At 38.3% G+C, this 17,869-nt stretch overlaps 1 protein-coding gene across 1 annotated transcript in view; it reads left to right on the plus strand.

Moving 5' to 3' along the window:
* The window catches only part of Drl-2 (Derailed 2), a 942,221-nt gene that overhangs the window by 74,356 nt on the left and 849,996 nt on the right, over positions 1–17,869 (plus strand). Inside the window, exon 4 of the mRNA XM_068229325.1 lies at positions 4,483–4,610. Coding sequence (XP_068085426.1) covers positions 4,483–4,610 — 128 coding nt within the window. The remainder of the gene's footprint in view (positions 1–4,482; positions 4,611–17,869) is intronic.

The raw sequence follows: 17,869 nt of genomic DNA on the forward strand, positions 1-17,869 counted from the left end.
ATCGTTCTTCTTCTCTCAGCCATTTTCTGAGGCTGGCAGCACCACACCATCTATTTATCTCCTGTCTATCCTCCCCTTCCTCGTATTCACGTCTCCACATGGTAGACAGCCCCCTGTAGAACATTTAACATCATTGTCACACAAATTTCTCAGAACGATATTAATTATTAGAAAAGCCAGGATTTTCATGCAGTAACAGGTTAGATTGCAAACTAATTTGGTTAGTAGGAAGTGTCGGCCAGCCACTCTCCCATAATGTAGCAAGAGTAACATAAATTATAGGGGTTCTGATTGGCCGTACCCCTAATGTTTATACAAACCACATAGCTTAATCGTTGTGAAGGTAGACTATACTTGCTACTCGCTTCAGTAAGTTTGCATTCTAACCTATTAATGCATCAAAATCCGGGCTCTAATTGTTAGTGTGTTATTTCAGTCGTCAGTCCATGGACGACTTAGATTAATCTTTCCATGCCACCCTATCCTGTGCTAAACTTTTCATATCTACATAACTACTTTATCCCACATCTGCTCTAATCCGCTTGTCATATTCATAACTTGGTCTACCCTTACCGTTCTTACCCCCTTCACTTCCCTTCAAAAACCAACTGAAAAAGTCCTGGGTGTCGTAAAATGTGCTCTATCATGCTATCACTTCTTCTCGTCAAATTTAGCTAAATCGATCTCATCTCACCCACTTGATTCAGTACCTCTTTATTCTTGACTCGATCTATGAATCTCATCTTCAGCATTCTTCTGTAACACCACATTTCAAAAGATTTTATTCTCTTTCTTTCTGAGCTAGTTATTGCCCATATTTCACTTCCATACAATGCCACGCTCCAGACGAAATTATACGAAAACATTTTCCTAATGCCTATAACAATGTTCGACGTGAGCAGATTTCTTTCCTTGCTTGTGTTAGTCTGCATTTTATGTCCTCCTTACTTCTGCCATCGTCAGATATTTTACCACCCTAGTAACAATATTCATATAATATTATCATTTACACTTACAGGGCCCGTGTAAGTATTCACGTTGTAATATTTTTGGGATGTCCGGCTCCATGGCTAAATGGTTAGCGTGCAGGCCTTTGGTCACAGGGGTCCCGGGTTCGATTCCCGGAAGGGTCGTGAATTTTAACCATAATTGGTTAATTTCGCTGGCACGGGGTCTGGGTGTATGTGTCGTCTTCATCACCATTTTTCATCCTCATCATGACACGCAGGTCACCTACGGAAGTGAAATTAAAAGACGTGCACCTGGCGAGCCAATCTTGTCCTCGGACACTCCTGGCACGAAAAGCCATACGCCATTTCATTTCTTTTTTCGGGATTATGCCCGCATAAAACAATATCGCCCCAGAATAATCAGGGAGGCGGTTAAAATACGTAAACATCCAGATAACTTCAAACGCGATACAGGCTACAACCATACAACCACAGTGAATCATGGCTACCTAACATCAGAACCATCGGAAAATGATGATTTACTACTGCCATTGGGCTAAAACGGCTTCCCTATTACATCTTAGTGCACAATTTTGAGTTCTTTGTTACTTTCTCTTAGCAATCATTGATGCGTCATGTTTCAGTTTTCTGTTTTCCCTTGATGAAGATGGGCAAGGTATCTTTTGAAACGCGCGTTGAATGTGCTTATATACTGTATTACACGGCATAATCCGAAAAATATTACATTGCGAATAACAATCAACTATTTTCTTCAAAACTTAATTTTCTAATCTGATATGTTCTGCATCAACTGAATTCGTTCGACTGCACTCCATTACTTTTGTTTTGAACTTATTCACTTTCATCTTGTACTCCTTCTTCAAGACTCTGTCTATACCATTCAGCAATTTCTCCAGGTTTTCTGCAATCTCATGTTAAATAACAATATCCTTGAAAAATCTCAGGGTTTTCATTTCCTCTCCTAGGATTTGATTACCTTTCCAAATTCCTCTTTTATTTGATTTCCTGTCTCTCCCATTAAACATTGAAAAGGAGGTACGACAAACTGCAACCTTGCCTCACTGCTTTCTGGATTGCTGCTACTTTTTCAAAGCCTTATATTCTTATCGCTTCAGACTGTAGATCACCTGTAGATTATCTAAATCCGATTCAGCATATTACCGGCACCGCCTAATGCTCTTCCCAACATACGAACTTTCAATTTTCCAGCTGCAATGTTTACAACTTACTGATTATACGCCATGTTTTTACTTATTACAGTCATTAAGACGTGGACTGGCCGCCTAGTATCACTATAGTGCACTACAGTGGAGATTTTGCACCAAAGGATGTTGCTTCGCTAGTCCCAGAGAGAGGCAGTTGCGTGCATACAGTGTATGCAGAACTACGATCTCTATTGTGAAGAGTAGCTCAATGTCATTGGTGGAGCTTGAGAGTGTCGTAGTTTGAGCAACGGGCAAATTTCAAATTCTGCCAAAAATTAGACATATCTACTAACGAAAAGTTTCGGATGATCATGTCGAAATCGCCCCATCACCACGAAGGGAAAATCTCTAAAGAGCAGATCTTAAGACTATGTGATCCTAGAACTGTTAGCGCCAGTCCGCGAACATATTGACTCTAGTAAATACACAGGTGTACGCTGTGTTATCTACACGTTAGGCGCCAGTCCAAGAACTAATTGACTCAAGTAGACGAGTGTACGCCGTGTTGCCTACAATGAAGGTCCAAGTCCACGAACTTTTTGACTGTAATAGTAGATGTGAGCTATATGAACAGATTGTAGTCACATGCCCTTCGTTAGAGTAATTACTCAGTCGTTCTCTTTTTTTTTGCGCAGGTCAGTGTGTTTTGCACTTCCGTTAGAATACAGTCTCGATCATCCGAGTTAATGTCGACCAAGACTACCAATATCTCCGATGAAAAGGATGGTTACTGATAAATTGTGTTTTGATTAGAAATTAAGACCTATTTACTCATTATGACACACAGAAAAAACCATGTGAGGTTGATATGAGGATGGGATGGGATTTATAGGAAGGAAAATTAGGGATTGAAATAATTTAGCAAAGAACATTTCAAACTTCAATTAGAAGAAAACTACGTAAATAACTGATAGTGAACAAGTAACACTGGACACGGCCGAAAATGCAGACCAGTGGTGATTGATGATACAGTTTAACTTACTTACTAACCAACTAATCGAGCATGTTAGCTGCGGGAGTACGGTCACCTATCTGTAAGCTTGCATCAGGGAGATTCAACTCCACTGTCGCTAGCCCTGAATAAAGTTTTCCGTGGTTTCTCATTTTCAAACCAGGAAGATTATAAATGAAGCAAACAGGAAGGAGGCTAACATAAAAATCCCTTACTGAGCATTTAGGAACGCGCTAATACAATGATTTGAACATGTGATGAGAATGGACATAAAAAGAACACAAAGGAATTACTTTGACAGAGAAGAGAGAGACCAAGAGGAAGCCGAGGAACCGATTGACATACACAGTAAAATGAAAGGTTAGCAAGAGAAATGTCAAGTGAAAGTACATAGAGGAACAAAAACGATGTTGTGGCAGGAAGAAGTAGGAAGCACTTGTACACCACATCCGGTAAACTGGAGCTGGAGATGATCAATCAGTCACCACTGATCTGCATTTAGGGCTGTCGGCTGCTTTTTACCTAATCTGTTCTTGAATAATTGCAAAGAATTTGGAAATTTATTGAACATCTCCCTTGGTAAATTATTCCAATCCCTGATGATGATGATAATGATAATGATGATGTAGTAGACCCTAGAATAACTTTCAATGCTAGCTACTGAGTGCTTATTGCAATTTTGAAACTTGTCTTTGGAGATGTTGGTCACCAGTAATTTGTCTGGTTTGAAGTAGCTCTACGTACCACCCTATAGTGTGCTAAATTCTTCGTTGTTAACTATCAGTTATATGCAACAGTTAGAAACAGCAATGAATGCATCAGGTATACAGTACAGTTCGATTCCTTTCCTTGAATGCACATCGTATATCATCTATACTTTTGCAGCGTCAAAATCATTCCCCTATATTATTCTTCATATCATCGGAAACTGCAATGTGATTTAATTCGACTTAGAACTTTTCCTGGTAAAGGTCTGTCATATAAGATTCAATACTGTGTGAAGATCCTCAAGGAATTCTCGTTCTTAAAACGTTGGGCGCCATTAAATTTTTGAAATTTTGCTCTGAGGCCCAAAAGTTCATTTTACCCTCTGTAATTGGACACCCATGTCCACCGTGGTCTAGCAGAAATCTAAAAATGGTCATCGGTGTCCACCGTAGCTCGCAACGTGTTAATGAGGTACGTGTTGTGGGTCAGTATTTCTCCAGAAACATCGTCACATAGAAGTTTTCGCAGGCGCAAAGACAATATTTTCTTCTGCGTCAAGGAATGATCACTTCTAACTGAATGACTGAACCTTCCTGCAGAACGATTACTAATTTTGACTGATGTTAAATATTTCTTCTGCTTGCAGGTTTGTCGGCAGAGCTCTACTATGTACGTGAAGGAGTCGTCAACACGTACGCCATGAACTTCATAGTCCCAGTTCCTGCCCACATTAGTGACTTGGAGTTTTCGTGGCAGTCACTCACCAAAAACCCGGTAGGAAACAAAATAGTTATCAAAAATACTTGTTTCGTGTTTGTTTCCAGTGCATGAGAAAAAGAAACACACTATCTTCGTTATATAAGTGGATTGTTTGAGCAATTTATGTCACTAATTGAAATGTTAATCTTGAATGACAGGAAACATAACTGTCCGAAAAATAACTGAAGGCTAATCAGATTGCTGGTATCCATCACTAAATCCGAACGTTACAAACGTATCCAATAACTTTCTGGTATTCATCTACTGTGACTAGTTTTCGTACAACGTTCTACCTTGCTGAAATTTTATGCCAATAATGAGAATATTTAGGTAAGGAGAGGTGCAGAATCTTATTAATGACGAGATGAATGAAGGATAAGATAAATAACAACAGTACTTCTACAAAATGAAAGGGAAGAGATACTGAATATCACAGTCGAAAGCCCCCGCAAATGGTAGAATATTCATCGAAGTTTGCTTCTATCACTAAGTACTTTTATATAACTTACAGGATTGAAAAAAACAAGTTTTTATGGCCTTCATCCTATGACATTTGAACATCAACAGTGTATAATGATTAATATACTACAGCAGAAAGGAGAGTACACAAGGTGAAATACATACAGAATGCCAAAAATGGCCTTTAATATAGCGAAAAAGAAGAACAAATATAAGACTTGGAATAAGCACTCTTGTTTCTTTAAATATTTACACTGTGTTTAGTAGTCTTGTTACACAGATCTGTTCATTCAATGTAAGTTTTTGTGCGTAAAAAACCGGTGCAGAGTAGGCGTAATGGAAGGAATAAACCTGTGCGTGCGCCTTGATAGGTGAAACTGTCGACCAGATCGTTGTATGGGTGTCCTGAGTGCCTTTTCACCCACACCTCTTCCGAGCGATTTCTTGATCGACGATAATTTTAATATTTCATATATGTAGGAGTGTGTTCGTGTGATTCAAGAATAAATCTTACGGACAGTAGTGTAACACTACGCAGTACTGTAATATGAATAAATTAGTTAAATAATACATCCCTTCCAGCTCGCTTGTCCACTCCACATTTCTTAGATATGAAGTTTGTTGGTCGGATAACGTTTCTGATTGATTGATTGATTTACCACGTCTTATGAAAAGACTTAACTATCAGTGATATGTGATCAACCATTCGATCTCGCTGTCCTTTTTATATATGTATTACCTGTAGATTAATTATGTGGTAAGAGAGGGCCACAAGCCCTAACTTCGGCACTGCTAAAGTCAATAAATAAAATAAATAAATTTACTGGTCTATCTACATCCTGGCTTTCTATACGGGACTGAAATACTTGAATATTACCTTCCTTGAAAATAATAAGACCTAGAATAAGTCTTATATTCTTACTGAAAATCTCCGAATTTGATCTAGATCTGAAGTTGATTGTTTGAAGATTGAAATCTGTCAACCTCTTTGCACTTTAAAAGAATATCAAGTGCATTATATAATTTGTTTAATTCTTATACCGGTGTGTGTGATTTTCTTGCAATCATTTAATCTCTCTCTCTCTCTCTCTCTCTCTCTCTCTCTCTCTCTTTCTCTCTCTCACTCTTATTACTAGATTCCGGAATTTTAGGTACTGATAGGTTTGATTGTAAACTTAATTAAGCGAGGTACATATATAGCCTACTCTGTGCAACGGTAATGCTATGAGAGTTGCATAGATATTAGGGGTTCGGCCTATAGAACTCCTAGAATTTATTCATGTTGGTGTTGCTACATTATGGAAGAACGGATTGCACGAAACTTCCTCCAAACCAGATTGTTCACATTCTATCACTACCTGAACTCAGAGGTCTACTAATTACGGCTTCCGTTTTGCTTCATTGTCGGCTATGTAAACAACAACCTTTAGTAACTTTAATTTATTTATATGCAGGGAATAGTTTTCATTGGTTTATTTTTACATCATCTTCGTATATGAATTTAAATTTTTTACTTAGTGGATACGGGGTTGACAGCTGGATAGACTTAGACTATGCTATTTTCAATTTGGAAGTAACGTAGATGGAAGTAGCGATGGTCGCTGGTAAAACCAGGTGGGAACAATGACAGGAGAGTACTAAGAATGAAGAGGTGAAGGCTGTTAGGAATAAACTCGATGCACGAAGCTGTATACAAAAAAAACAGCTTTAGTGGTGGTTGTCTTGGAGGATAATGGACTCAGTCATGAAGGGTAAGAGAAGTAGAGTGAGAGCAAGGTGATGATTGTTAAACTCGAGTTTTTATGATTTAATGATAAGAGGTGTTGAACTCAACGAAGCAGTATAGCCTTTGGAGGCCTTTCGTTAATTCACAGAGGCTTGCAGTGTGAACGCTGAAAGTCATAGACAGTCTATAATGAAGAAGTATGTATGTATGCATTCTTTTCCCAGTGTATAGGACCCACACCATGTCGACTTGATACGAGAACTGGGAAAGATCCACAGGAAAGCAGCACGATTTGTTATGGGCGATTTCTGAAAAGGGAATAGTGTTACGAAAATATTGCAAAGTTTGAGCTGGGAAGACTTTGGAGTAAGGAGACGAGTTGCTTAAATATGTGATATGATTTGAGCTGTCAGTAGAGGGATGGCGTGGAATGACATTGCTAGGCGAATAAGCATGAACGGAGCTATTACATGTGGGAAAGATCATAATATAAAGGTAAAGTTAGAATTCAAGAAGACAAATTGAGGCAGTAAATGACCAATTGAAATGTTCGATAAATTTCCAAGTTTTTTGAAAACGTTTAAGGGAAGGCTAGGTAAACACATTTATAGGGAATCCGCCACATGAGCGACAGCCCTAAACGGAGATCATTGATTTGATTTGATTTGATTTGATTTGATTTGATTTGATTTGATTTGATTTGATTTGATTTGATTTATAAGAAAACCGAAAAACATACTATAGTTTGACCAAACTTCGATATAATCACCATGTTAATTAGTAATAAAGGTATTCATTCTGTGTAGAAGCGATCCGTTAATTATGAACTGTTAAAACCAATTAGACGCGGCGTCTTTAATGAAGGAGGTGGGCGTGCTCTTAAGCCAGAGGTGTAATAAGGAATTTCTTTGGTCCCACGGAATAGTTGCCTATCATAAATCACAGCGACTGCCACCGCTAAGAATGTCAATGTCAACGTGACTTGGGACTCTGTTCTTATCGGTCGTGGTGGTGTGGGGAGAGAGTAATGGGGGAATTACCCTTCCTCTCTCCCTGAGGTGGGGTGAGGTGAGGGGGTGCGCTATTTTGGGATCATACGCTCCTACTGGCCGCCAAGTCAAGCGACCAGTGGAATAAATCATCCTCTTGCGTGCTACCTGCTCAAGATGTCAACTAACTGCTGCTAGGAGAGACAAGGCATGGGAGTGAACAGTGACGGAGGAACAGTATACAGAAAAATTGAACCAGTCTTCTTTCTTTTTGATTAAAAATCCATCATTCCTTGTTCGTGGTGCAAGGTTGTTTGAGAGAATTATTTTGGTAATGGTTTTCTCTCTATAATTTTCACAATTTTTAACATCACTCATCCCGGAAAAAACAGATGTCACGTTTGCTTGATTTTTTATATTTTGCTGTGACCTACTAAGGCAGGGCCTCTCAGGGTGCTTGCACCGGTGCATTGCGCGGCGCAAGGTGCAAAAGACGACTTCTCTAGGTTGACCAGAGTGCAGGCCCCCGCTCTTCTATTATTAACAATAACACTTTCTCTTTCTTTCTATATGCCTGTCTCTCTCGCTCACTCGGCCAGTCTCCGCCTTTCTTACTAGTTCTGCAGCGCTCCACCACCTGAGCAGAATTGAACGAGCTTAGCCGAGTCACCCCGAGACAAAACGCTGGTCCGAAAAGAGCCGAATCGGACAGATGCACAGTGCACAGAACCTCTGCGACTCGGTTTGCACGCGTGAGATTTTGGGCTTTTGAGAGGCTTTGTACTAAGGTCAATGCTCTCTATCCTTTGATACAAACAAATTTTAATCCAGAGTATTTAGGAATGCAAAACAGTCCCCGGTAAGACCCAGATAAGTTGAGTTATCTTGTTAATATTCTGAATATTGTTAATACCAGTGGCTTCAACCAGATAAATCAATTTTTCTTATGTGTAATACAATTTCTATCTTTGTGGTGGACATGAAATAATGGATTATTGGCAGTGAATTTACAAAGCTGGTTCTGTTAATGAGAACTATTAAATCTTACTAGTTAACAATACACAAATGCGACATACACACTTTGGTGTGTGTTATAAAGTTAAAGATGACAAGCATGACATTCTAGGTGTAAGGCTCATCTCTAAAGATAATAGGCAACTTGATGTCTTTGGAGTGTACACACCGGGAAAGAGTAGTGCTGGCACTGATTAAGAATTATATCATAAGATATTCAGCTATGTGGGAAACAATACGGAAAGGAACGTGATTGTAGCAGGTGATCTCAATTTACCCAATGTAACTTGGGAAGGTAATGTGAACGACAGGAAGCATGACCAACAAATGGCAAATAAGTTACTATGGGAAGGACAGCTGATTCAGAAAGTGATGGAACCAACTAGAGGGAAGAACATTATGGATGTGGTGCTGGTAAAACCAGATGAGCTTTATAGAGAAACCGAAATAATACATGGTATTACTGATCACGAAGCTCTTTCTGTCGTAGTTGGAAATAAATGCGATAGAAAGGAAGGTATTAAAATGATGACTATTATGGCTGTACCACATAGTTGATAGAACAGGCATCAGGGAGTTTTTAAAAAGTAACTATGATCGGTGGAAAACGGTAAATAAAAATGTAAACAAACTCTGGGATTGGTTTAAAGCAATTTTTGAGGAATATTAAAACAGATTTGTACCCTTAAAGATGGTAAGGAATGTCAGAGATCAACTATATTATAACAGAGTATTTAAGAGACTAAGAAGGAGGTGCAGGTTGGAAAGAAATAGTGTTAGAAGTGGCTGTGGAAGTAAGGAGAAATTGAAGGAACTTAATAGGAAATTGAATATACCAAAGAAGTCAGCTAAGTATAGCATGATGGCTGCCATAATTGGCGGTCATAAAAATTTTAGTGAAAAATGGAAGGGTATGTATAGGTACTTTAAAACAGAAACAGGCTCCAAGAAGGACATTCCAGGAATCATAAATGAATAAAGGGAGTGTGTATGCGAGGATCTTCAAAAGGCAGAAGTATTCAGTCAGCAGTATGTAAAGATTGTTGGTTACAAGGATAATGTCGAGATAGAGGAGGCGACTAATACTAAGGAAGTATTAAAATTTACCTATGAAAAGAACGACATTTACAGTAAGATACAAAAGTTGAAAACTAGAAAAGCAGCTGGAATTCATAAGGTTTCGGGGAATATACTAAAAACAATGGGTTGGGATAATACCATATGTGAATTACTATAGCAGATATCTTGGATTCAGGAGGTCAAATGGACTGCATTGCGATTGACCTATCTAAGGCATTTGATAGGGTAGGTCATGGGAGACTACTGGCAAGAATGAGTACAATTGGACTAGACAAGAGATTGACTGAATTGGTGACTATATTTCTAGAAAAGAGATCTCAGAGAATTAGAGTAGGAGAATCTTTATCTGACCCTGTAGTACTGTAATTAAGAGGGGAATTCCTCAAGGCAGTATTATTGGATCATAATGTTTTCTTATACATATCAATTATATGAGTAAAGAAGTGGAATCAGAGATAAGGCTTTTTGGCAGATGTAGTTATTCTGTACAGAGTAATAAATAAGTTACAAGATTGCGAGCAACTGCAAAATGACCTTGATAATGTTGTGAGGTGGACGGTACGCAAAGGTATGATGATAAACGGGGTTAAAAATCGGGTTGTGAGTTTCACAAAATAATACGAAAAGTCCTCTCAGTTTTAATTACTGCGTTGATGGGGTGGAAGTTCCTTTCGGGGATCATTGTAAGTACCTAGGTGTTAGTAAAGGGAAACAGCTTCATTGGGGTATTCACAGATCTCTACACATGGTTATGAAGGTTTTTAGGGGTTGTATTAAGGATGTAAAGAAGAGGCCATATAAGTCTCTGGTAAGACCCCAACTAGAGTATGGGTCCAGTGTATGGGACCCTCACCAGGATTACTTGATTCAAGAACTGGAAAAAATCCAAAGAAAAGAAGCTCGATTTGTTCGAGGGGATTTCCGACAAAAGAGTAGCGTTACAAAAATGTTGCAAAGTTTGGGATGGGGAGACTTGGGAGAAAGGATACGAACTGCTCGACTATGTGGTATGTTCCGAGCTGTCAGTGGAGAGATGGCGTAGGAGGGCATCAGTGGACGAATATGTTGGAGTGGTATCTATAAAAGTAGGAAAGATCACAATATGAAGATAAAGTTGGAATTCAAGAGGACAAATTTGGGCAAATATTCGTTTATAGGAAGGGGAGTTAAGAGATTGGAACAACTTACCAAGGGAGATGTTCAATAAATTACCAATTTCTTTGCAATCATTTAGGAAAAGGCTACGGAAACTGCCACCTGGGTGGCTGCCTTAAATGCAGTGATTGATTGATTGATTGATTGATTGATTGATTGATTGATTGATTGATTGATTGATTGATTGATTGATTGATTGATTGATTGATTGATTGATTGATTGATTGATTGATTGATTGATTGATTGATTGATTGATTGATTGATTGATTGATTGATTGATTGATTGATTGATTGATTGATTGATTGATTGATTGATTGATTGATTGATTGATTGATTGATTGATTGATTGATTGATTGATTGATTGATTGATTGATTGATTTCCACTGGTCCACATAAGAAAATAATGCTTTGTCAATATAGGACAAGTCAGTTTCATTCACGATCCAAATAAGATACTTCATTGATTTTTGAATTAAACAAAATGCAACCAAAACCATTATTTGAAAGGTTCTTTCGTATAACGCAGAACTGTTTGTCAACATTTGGTGAATAGGTGATTTCGTATTGTTTAAAAGCAAAAGCAATAATGCTTCCGCTGAGAACTGAAATTTTTAGACTCATCTGGGATGAGTGAAATATCAAAAAGAACGAGATATTATTTTAAGGAGGAAGGTCCAAACATTACAACAGTTCGAGCAGAATTAAAATCGGGCCACTGAATCTAATAATACAGGAGATCAAATTCAGCCTTATGATTTCACAAACAGTCTTTATATAAATGTTATTTATTTATTTTGTAAGAAGGAAGTGAGGTCCTGGACGAAACTATCTTAAAATCGGTCTGTTCTCAGACCAAATGTGTTTTGCGAGAGCGAAAGCTGGGTGGACTCAGGATATCTTATTCATAAGTTAGAACTAACAGACATGAAAGTAGCGGAAATGATTGCTAGTGCAAACAGGTGGAAATAATGGCAGGAGGGTACTCGCAATGAGGAGAAAAAGGCTAAGTTAGGAATGAACTCGATGGATGAAGCTGTACGCACAAACCAACTTCGGTGGTGGGGTCATGTGTGGCCATTGGAGGAGGATAGGTTACCTAGGAGAATAATGAACTCTGTTACAGAGGGTAAGGGAAGTAGAGGGTACAAGACGAGGATGGTTAGACTCAGTTTCTAACGATTTAAACATAAGAAGTATAGAAATAAATTGAGGCCACAGGACTAGCTGCAAATAGAGGATTGTGGCGATTTTTAGTAAATTCACAGAGGCTTGCAGACTGAGCGCTGAAAGGGATAACGGTCTGTAATGATGATGTTTATTTATTTATTTATTTATTTATTTATTTATTTATTTATTTATTTATTTATTTATGGAAACCCCAAATTTAAAATATTCACTTTGATAGGATGTATACATTGCACATATGCATTCCATTCAGCATGTAAAATAATCGAACATATTTAAGGTGTGATAATTATCTGTTAGTTACAATGAAATTTAAAATTGGAACTAATACAATAATACACATAATAATATTAAAAAAAACTAGAATAAAAACTGAAAGACACTAAATCATATCCTAACGAATAATAAAACAATTTATACATATTTTAACTTAGTAATTATTACCGAATTTGATTTGAAATTAGAACTTATTACAGTAAAGCAAACTCGGCCCATTTTTACGCTCACTTGGTATGACTGGAAATAATATTCCACGATAAACACGTTCTGTTCTTTTCTGAGAAACTGAAATTCAGAAATCATCACAACACGATATATACAAAGGAATATAATCAGAGTCTTTATCAGCACAAATGATCTTTATATGTTTAATTTAATTGCATGTGACTATTTCTAGCCGAGTGCAGCCCTTGTAAGGCAGACCCTCCGATGAGGGTGGGCGGCATTTGCCATGTGTAGGTAACTACGTGTTATTGTGGTGGAGGATAGTGTTATGTGTGGTGTGTGAATTGCAGGGATGTTGGGGATCGCACAAACACCCAGCCCCCGGGCCATTGGAAATAACCAATGAAGGTTAAAGTCCCCGACCCGGCCTGGAATTGAACTCGGGACCCTTTGAACCGAAGGCCAGTACGCTGACCATTCAGCCAACGAGTCGGACACTTTATATGTTATAACCGTGTTTTGGAAATAAATTCGATCATCAGTAACACCTCAAGTTACAATGCACCCTAAAATGTTAAGAACTAGTTAGACGTGTGATAGGTTAGTGTGAGTCGGCTGTTTCTGTGTTAATAGGTGTTGCGTTCAACTTACTGTTACCGAGATCGGTAGGTGCTGTCGCTTACATGCGGCCAGTATCCAGTATTCCAGAGAGTGTGGATGTGAAACCCACTATCGGCAGCCCTGAAGATGGTTTTCCGTGGTTTCTCATTTTCTCACCAAGAAAAGTCTGGCGCTGTACCTTAATTAAGTCCGCGGCCGCTTCCTTCTAGCCCTTTCCTGTCCCATTGTCACCACAAAAACTATCTGTGTCCGTGCGACGTAAGGCAAGTTGTAAAAAAATCCCTTACTGTCATTTGTCGATAATCGCTAAGTTATTCAAAAGTTATGTCGGATTTTTTAGTAAAATATTTAAATAAATAAATACATTTAATAAAGTTCAGGCTCCTTTTACTGAGCGAGGAATATTTAAACATTTTCCTGAATGTTAATTTCTAATACATAATTAGTTTAAGAAATTATTTCTATGTTTTTTCCGATTCCATTAAAATTATGATGATTATTATAATAAATGCGGTCTGTTAATGCGTTTGTATTCTTTTGTTCTATTACGATTCATCAGCGCTGTTGTTAAATATAGCTTTGTCATTTTGTATTGTATATACAATACTAGTATGTACAATAAATAAATATTTCGTTGTTAGGGAAAGCGGACAGCAGAGTGCAGCAATTTGTATCGTTTATCACGCCACATACCATAGTATAAGGAAGTTGAAGATACAAGAGTAAATAAAGAAGAAAAATAATTCAGCATCAGATGCACACAAATGATGATCGACTCACTGTGACCTAACAGTAATCGAATTTTTTTACATTTTGAATGTAATGCATATGTACATTGTATACAGCCCCTTAAGGTGAGCTTTGTGCGTTGGGGCATTTCATGAATAAATTAAAGAATAAATAAATAAATAAATAAATAAATAAATAAATAAATGAATAAACTGGAAATTGCCTACCAAACATCCCGCATAATCTACAATAAAAAGTGCCTTTCCCAAAACACCAAGATACGTCACTATGAAACAGTTCTGAAGCCAGTAGTTCTATATGCAGCCGAAACCCTGTCTCTAAATGCCAACAAAGGACTCCTTAAAGAACTGGAGAAAAATGAGCGCAAAATTGTGAGAGGAATCTTGGGATCAAAGTACAGAAATGGAGTCCATCAAAAGAGATCCAACGAGAAAGTCTACAACAAAATGGAGAAAATTACCGACACAATACGAAAAAGACGGGCACGATTTTACGGTCATCTGAAAATAATGGACGGAAGAAAGTTAACTAAAGAGATCTTTCACTTTCTTTATTGATACCCGAAACCCACAATTCCCTAGTTTAGAAATACCAAAGAAGACCTGCATATGCTACATATCTCAGCTGTAAACGTCCTTAACAGAGATCGCTTCCGCAAGAAAATATTGACAAACGGTCTAAACCGAGACGAGCGACCGAAGAGACAGAGGAGCGTAAGCAGGCCTACTCACAAGGAATGAGGGAAATTTGGGCTCTAAAGAAGGCCAAGTTCAGTGTCAAATGCAACAAGACTTAACGTGGTCCTTAATGGCCCCAGCGTATTATATAAATAAATAAATAAATAAATAAATAAATAAATACATAAATAAATAAATAAATAAATAAATAAATAAATAAATAAATAAATAAATAAATAAATAAATAAATAAATAAATACATACACACATCATCATTACAGACCGTTATCCCTTTCAACGTTCAGTCTGCAAGCCTCTGTGAATTTACTCAACGTCGCCACAATCCTCTAGTAACAAGAATATTGTAGCCTGCACAGTGGCTATGCTATCAGTTTTGTATAAACATTTGGGGTTCGGCCCATCAGAACCGCTAGAATCTGTTACTCTCACTACATTAACAAAAGAGCGGAGTGGACATCAGTTCGTACTAACGAAGTTGGTTTGTATTCCAACCCATTACTGCCTAAAATTCTGGTACGTATTGATGAACCATTCAACGAAAACATGATAACCAAACATGGCAAACGGACAAGTGATAAAATTAAACCACTACAAAGCTATACACAGGAAATTTAATTTCATATCTTAATTCAGTAGATCTGTACATACTCTATAATATATTGTAGAGAATCAAGATATCAGTGTCATAGATGCAAAATATTTAAAAATTGTTTCAAGTAACATACAAAAGAACCATCCATTGAAAATTTAGATATCTAATAACGTAACGTACGTCTGTAGTATTAAATTCATTGTTGTGGAATAAACTGTAAAGAAATTTCTAAAAAAGCACGTCATTACCAGATTAAGACGAATCTATTGAATAACTGCTACGAAAGCGTCCCGCATTTTAAAGTCCAATTATATTGCAATCTTTGCTAGTTCTTGCAAGAACATGTTATGGCACTTTGTTCCTTTTTGTCGAAGTCTAAGGAAGTAAAAAAGAAAATCTTCCCTTAGCAAACAGCTAATGATGGTGTCTTTCAATAAGTGAAACTCAAATAATGATAACGAAGATTCATTTATATGATTTCACCAGATCATCTTTTGGGACCAAGGGCTACGGTAACGACTAATGTGACATCACTTCCGTCATATATTATGTCTCATTACTTTACAAAAATTTCAGATGACTCCCAGCGATAAAATAAAATGAAATGGACTAGGATTTTTAGTGCCGGAAGTGTCCGAGGACATGTTCGGCTCGCCAGGTGCAGGTCTTTTGATTTGACTCCCGTAGGCGACATGCGCGTTGTGATGAGGATGAAATGATGATGAAGACAACACATACACTTGGCCCCTGTGCCAGCGAAATCAACCAATGATAGTTAAAATTCCCGACTCTGCCGGGAATCGAACCCGGGACTCCTGAGACCGAAGGCCAGCACGCTAACCATTTAGCCATGAAGCCGAATACTCCCAGCGATAAGACATATTCATATCAAATAAAGTACATGCACGCATATCATTCAAGACTCATTTAGATAACACGAATCATCTGCGATATCGTGAACTCTACCCACTATTCTGGTTAGAGAATTGGACTAAGAAATTCGTCAGTGCGGGAATTCAGGAAAAAAATAATCAAGGAATGATTGTCTTCAGATCCATCGTGAGCAGGTCGTGAGATTTTTTCGCCTTCAATCTGTTTCAGGGGGTTATAACTGAATGGACGAGTGACATTGAGAATGGTTCGGTGTTGCTTTATATATATGGCACCTGAGAGCTTTTGGAAGAATTTGGATCAGTCTCAACCGTATTCCAATTGGTCATGCGAGTGACCGAGTGAATTGGCCGTTCGATCAGGGTCACGTAGCCTTCAGCTTGCATTAGGGAGATGGTGGTTCAAATTATACTGTCAGCAGCGCTGAAGATGGCTTCACGTCCCCATTTTAACACCAGGCACATGGTGGAGCTGTACCTTAATTAAGGCCAAGCACGCTATCCAATCTTAGCCCTTTGACATCCTTCCGTCGGTGATCACCTTCGATGTGTTAGTGCAATGACATAGGTCATGAGAGACGTGGATCGATTATCCACAGGTGAGGTAAGCGATCGTCCAAAACATTTGACTCTTCACCACATTATACGGGATGTCGTTGAAATAGGTTCCAATATTTTAAAAGGAGTAGCACGCAGCAAACGAAGGAAAACAGGTCCAAGAAACATTGGTCGCAAACCCAATAACTTCGGAGTTACGGTCCACTGCACCTACTATCAATGATCATGGTACTCCAATAATTTACGGAGTGTCGCATGCAACTAAAGAAGGAAATTCGCTCCTACCTAGACATTGGTCGTGGACGACTGCAAATATGGTATATACACGATGCGGCACCGGCCTATTTTCATCTTAGGTTTAGTGACACTTAACATGCGTCTTCTATGAGCGATGAATTGGCCGGGGAGGACCGATAACTTGGCCTACCCATTCGCCTGACCTTAACCCTTTAGACTGTTGACTTTGGGGACATGTAAAGTCCATGGTGAATGCGGTTCTCATAAATGACGTAGATACATTTCGAGGACGCATGTTCAATGCCTGTGATGCGATTTGGAAACAGCCAGGTGTGTTCCAACGAATGTGTGATACCATGCGACGTAGGGGTAGAAGGCTGCATTAAAATGGGTCTTGTGAAGAGTAGATGAAAGACATGATAGTGGTAGAGGATCATTAACTCTGAAGATATTGACTTTACGACCAATGTTTATAGGACGTTTTCACCTTAGTTTGTTGCATGCTGGCTCCTCTGTTAATATTTAACCTTTTTCAAGGACACTCTGTGTTTGAGTGCCTTCGGAGGACTTTCTATGGGTTGGCTGCTAACTTCATTACAGTGTCCGAAGAGGCCTTATACAGTGCTGAAGTAATTTGGATTTGGCACTGTGAGGAATCATCACTTAGTCTGGAATATTGTACGTTCCTTCTTGCCTACTTTGCCAACTACTTCTTAATGTATATATTTTGCATTATTGGTCTCTTTAGTGAGTATAAATAAATGGAATATTCAGAAGATAAGACCCAGTCTATAAACTGCTAGTACTTACGTAAGCTTGTAAAATGTGGTTTCTGAGTAATTGGTGTGCTGTATGTCAAACGTTTCTCTTTCT

This window comes from Anabrus simplex, chromosome 10, assembly GCF_040414725.1.
Source record: "Anabrus simplex isolate iqAnaSimp1 chromosome 10, ASM4041472v1, whole genome shotgun sequence".
Classification (NCBI taxonomy): domain Eukaryota; kingdom Metazoa; phylum Arthropoda; class Insecta; order Orthoptera; family Tettigoniidae; genus Anabrus; species Anabrus simplex.